This window comes from Rhincodon typus, chromosome 32 (assembly GCF_021869965.1).
Source record: "Rhincodon typus isolate 14 chromosome 32, sRhiTyp1.1, whole genome shotgun sequence".
Classification (NCBI taxonomy): Eukaryota; Metazoa; Chordata; class Chondrichthyes; order Orectolobiformes; family Rhincodontidae; genus Rhincodon; species Rhincodon typus.
The window spans coordinates 1,445,956-1,450,509 of record NC_063363.1 but is presented as its reverse complement, the minus strand read 5'-3'; the positions used below and the strand labels follow the sequence as shown (position 1 = coordinate 1,450,509).

The 4,554-nt window shown below is 47.0% G+C and overlaps 1 protein-coding gene across 1 annotated transcript in view; it reads left to right on the top strand.

Moving 5' to 3' along the window:
• The window catches only part of LOC109922891 (stabilizer of axonemal microtubules 1-like), a 27,592-nt gene that overhangs the window by 10,082 nt on the left and 12,956 nt on the right, over window positions 1-4,554 (top strand). The window contains exon 4 of the mRNA XM_048615618.1: window positions 743-908. Coding sequence (XP_048471575.1) covers window positions 743-908 — 166 coding nt within the window. The remainder of the gene's footprint in view (window positions 1-742; window positions 909-4,554) is intronic.

Below are 4,554 nucleotides of genomic sequence, written 5' to 3'. Positions count from 1 at the left end.
GGATGAGGGGGGGGTCAGTCCCCCAGGGCAGGGTGATGGGGGGGTGCTCAGTCCCCCGGGGCACAGCGGCAGCTTTCCTTCCTTGTAGTGAACCCGAGAGGTTTCAATAACAATCCTCCGGGGGTTATGCAGTCACCACGAGACCAGATTTTATCAAAGGCTCTCACCTACAAGTATGGGCAACAGTGCAAGGGAGTTCCTTCAGGAACATATCCTGGTTCATCATCATCACTAGCACCATGCAGAGGCCTCAGTATTGCGGAGACATCACTTGTGGAGGTTGTGAGATCCCCCAGCGGGGGGAGGAGGGATGGTGGGGGGGAGGGCCCAGTTACTAGGGGCTGGGGGTGAAAAGGAGGGTCCAGGATCTGGATTGTTCTCTCTCTCTCTCTCCCCCCTCTCTTTCGTCTTCCCCACGCCAGCTCCCTTTACCCAACCCCTCCCGTGTGCCCCTCCCGATCTCTCCCATGCCCGATCCTGGTGCCAGTGGAGCTGCGAGAAACAGATACAATAGTAATGTTTAAGAGGCATCTTGACAGATCCATGAACAGGCAGGGCGTAGAGGGATATGGACTGCCCAGAGGCAACGTGTCACAGCACAGTCTTGGTGGGCTGAATGGCCTGTTCCTGACCTTCACTGTTTTTTGTTCAATTCTACAGAAATTTAATGCATTATAAGTTGAACATTCCTCCGAAAATGTATCTTGCTCTTCATTCTCTGCTGCTTTGAGTTATTTCACAGAAGGAACATTCCAGGGTTGTGCAGGAACCAGATTTAGCGAAACCCGTCCACAGCAATGCAATAATGCAAAAATGTTCAAGAAGCAACAGCCTCCATTCCAGCTGCTCAGGTTCCAATCACAGCAGCAAGAAAGGATCTCTTCCACCAACTCCTCCAGCCACTGCAGGTAAAACTTTCCAATATTCCCTTCATGTTTCTCTATTCCCTTTGCTGAAGGAGTCCTCTCTCCCAGATTGCCAAGGGCTATCCCAGTCACCTCACTCCCTGGTGCTCCTAGAGCTGAGGGTTGGACAGTTGTATGGAAGCAGATGACCTGAGATGTCAGCATATGTACAGAACAGGAGGGAGTGAGAGATCAGTTGTAATGTAATAATCAGTATCAACTGATCACAGACAAACTAATAAGGCAGGTGAGGGATCCCTTTGAAATGTGGACATGCAGAAGATTTTGTATCAACATCATTCATAAAAACTAGATCACATGGATTCAGGAAGTGGAGAAGACAGTGGAATCAATGGGAACCTACTCTGATTGGTGGGATGTGACAGAGCTGGAATCTGGCACGTTCCTGATTAAGGCCTTGAATGAGGAATGTGGGAGATTGGATATCCTTGCCAATTGGTTTAACAGCAGCAGACAGAGAGTGGCGGTGGAGGGTTGGTTTTCAGACTGGAGGCCTGTCACCAACAGTGTCCCACAGTGACCAGTTCTGGGTCCTCTTTTGTTTGTCATTTGTACAATTGGATTCAAATATAGAAGGCACGGTGAGTTAGTTTGCAGACGACACCAAAATTGGTGGTATATTGGATAGTAAAGAAGGTTTTTCTAAGAGTACAAAGGGATCTTGATCAAATGGGTCAATGGGTTGAAAAATGGCACATGGACTTCAATCTGGATAAATGCGAGGTATTCCGTTTTGGCACAACAAACAGGGCTTATACAATTAGTGGTAGGGCCTTGTGTAGTTTTGTAGAACAGAGGGACCTAGGGGTACAGGGACATAATTCTTTGAAGTTTGCGTCACATATAGACAGGGTGGTTAAAAAAGTGTTTGGCACCTTCGTCAGTCCTTTGAGTATAAGAATTCGGAAGTCATATTGAGGTTGTACAGAACATTGATGAGGCCATTTCTGGAGTATTGTGTCCAGTTCTGGTCACCCAGTTACAGGAAGGATATTATTAATCTGGAGAGGATTCAGAAGAGATTTACCAGCATATTAAATAAAAACCGAAAGAACTGCGGATGCTGTAAATCAGGAACAAAAGCAGAAGTTGCTGGAAAAGCTCAGCAGGTCTGGTAGCATCTGTGAAGGAAAAACAGAGTTAACATTTCGGGTCTGGTGACCCTTCCTCAGAGCAGAGGAAGACTTTGTTTTGGAGATAGTAGGAACTGCCGATGCTGGAGAATCTGAGATAACAAGGTGTGGAGCTGGATGAACACAGCAGGCCAAGCAGCATCAGAGGAGCAGGAAAGCTGACGTTTCGGGTCTAGACCCTTCTTCAGAAATGGGGGAGGGGAAGGGGATTCTGAAATAAATAGGGAGAGAGGGGGAGGCGGATAAAAGATGGATAAAGGAGAAGAAAGGTGGAGAGGAGACAGACAGGTCAAAGAGGCGGGGATGGAGCCAGTAAAGGTGAGGGTAGGTGGGGAGTTAGGGAGGAGATAGGTCGGTCCAGGAAGGACAGACAGGTCAAGGGGGCGGGATGAGGTTAGTAGGTAGGAGATGGGGGTGGGGCTTGAGGTGGGAGGAGGGGATAGGTGGGAGGAGGGACAGGTTAGGGAGGCGGGGACGAGCTGGGCTGGTTTTGGGATGCGGTCGGGGGAGGGGAGATTTTGAAGCTTGTGAAGTCTACATTGATACCATTGGGCTGCAGGGTTCCCAAGCGGAATATGAGATGCTGTTCCTGCAACCTTCAGGTGGCATCGTTGTGGCACTGCAGGAGGCCTAGGACGGACATGTTGTCCAAGGAGTGGGAGGGGGAGTTGAAATGGTTTGCGACTGGGAGGTGCAGTTGTTTAGTGCGAACTGAGCGTAGGTGTTCTGCAAAGCCGTCCCCAAGCCTCCGCTTGGTTTCCCTGATGTAGAGGAGGCCACAACAGGAACAGCGGATACAGTATACCACATTAGCAGATGTGCAGGTGAACATCTGTTTAATGTGGAAGGTTTTCTTGGGGCCTGGGTTGGGGGTGAGAGGGGAGGTGTAGGAGCAGGTGTAGCACTTCCTGCAATGGCAGGGAAAAGTGCCGGGTGCGGTGGGGCTGGAGGGGAGTGTGGAGCGGACAAGGGAGTCACAGAGAGAGTAGTCCCTCCAGAAAGCAGATAAGGGTGGGGAGGGAAAAATGTCTTTGGTGGTGGGGTCAGAAACTTTGTTTTTGTTTTTTTACCAGCATGTTGCCAGGTATGGAAGGTTTGAGTTATAAAGAAAGGCTGAATAAGCTGGAACTTCTTTCACTGGAGCGTAGGGGGCTGAGAGGCGACCTGACAGAAGTTTATAAAATAGTGAGGGGTATAGATACGGTTAATTGTGGGTGTCTTTTCCCTCGGATGTGGGATTTCAAGTCTAGGGGGCACATTTTCAAGGTGACGGGAGAGAAATTTAAAAAGACATGAGGGGCACATTTTTACACAGAGGTAATTTGTGTGGTGGAATGAACTTCCGGAGGATGTGGTGAATGGGGGTACAGTTACAACATTTAAAAGACATTTGGACAGGTACATGGATAGGAAGATTTGGAGGGATATGGGCCAGGAGCAGGCAGGTGGGACTGGTTTAGTTTGGGATTATGTTTGGCAGGGACTGGTTGGGCCAAAGGGTCTGTTTCCATATATGACTGTATGACTCTATGACATAAAATGAGGAGGTTCCAATGGGGAATAATGACACAATAATGAGGAAAGATGGAGAGATCCACAAAACTACGAAAATGAAGTTTGATGCGGGAAAATGTGATATCATCACTTTGAAACTTAGTGAACATTTTAGTAACAGTGAGAGAGCAGAAACCGAAAAGAATCAGAGCCTTAGCAATCCAAGTATCCAAATGATTAACTGCCTGTGAGCAGAGACAAAGTTAAAACAGTCTGGGTTACAAAGTTAATCTCAAGTTGTGCAGAGCCTTGACAAGAAGCTCTTTGGAGGAAGCAATATTGTGTTTCTATATTTGTAATAACTCCTGCAAACAGCATAGTTACAAAGGCAGCAAAGAACTGAGATCACAAACACACTAGAAAATAAGACTTTTAATGTTTTATTTCCATTCTCCAGGATCTCAATGCCAGAAAAAAAAGCAGCTAAGTACCACACCAGCGGAAATTGCTGAGAATTCATGCTACAGGGTAGAACGAGGAAAGCCCAAGCCAGACAACTTAAAGTTTCAAGGTATGGTGACTTAGAGTCACCAGAAAGATCAGGGTACACTAGGGACCCTCGGGAAAGACTGCGAGGGTAGAGCCACCAGAGTCTGTTATGAACTAAGCTGAGAAAGATCCGAGAGTAACACACTCTGAATCAGTTTTCATGTCACTTCATAGATTCACGTCTGTTTGACTTCATGCAGGTTTTATTCCAACACAACCTATTATTGACTTAAGCCTTTCAATTATTGTTTATTTTTAAATAACTGCAATCTTCTCAACAATGAACCATTCTCCTAAATGACAAAAGATTTTTCCAGGACAACTGCACCATGGAGTTTGATACAGAGCAAAACTCTCTTCACGCTTTTAAACTGAAAGTAAAGTTCTCTCTACACTGTCCCCATCAAACACTCCCAGGACAGGGACAGCACAGGGTTAGATGCAGAGATAAG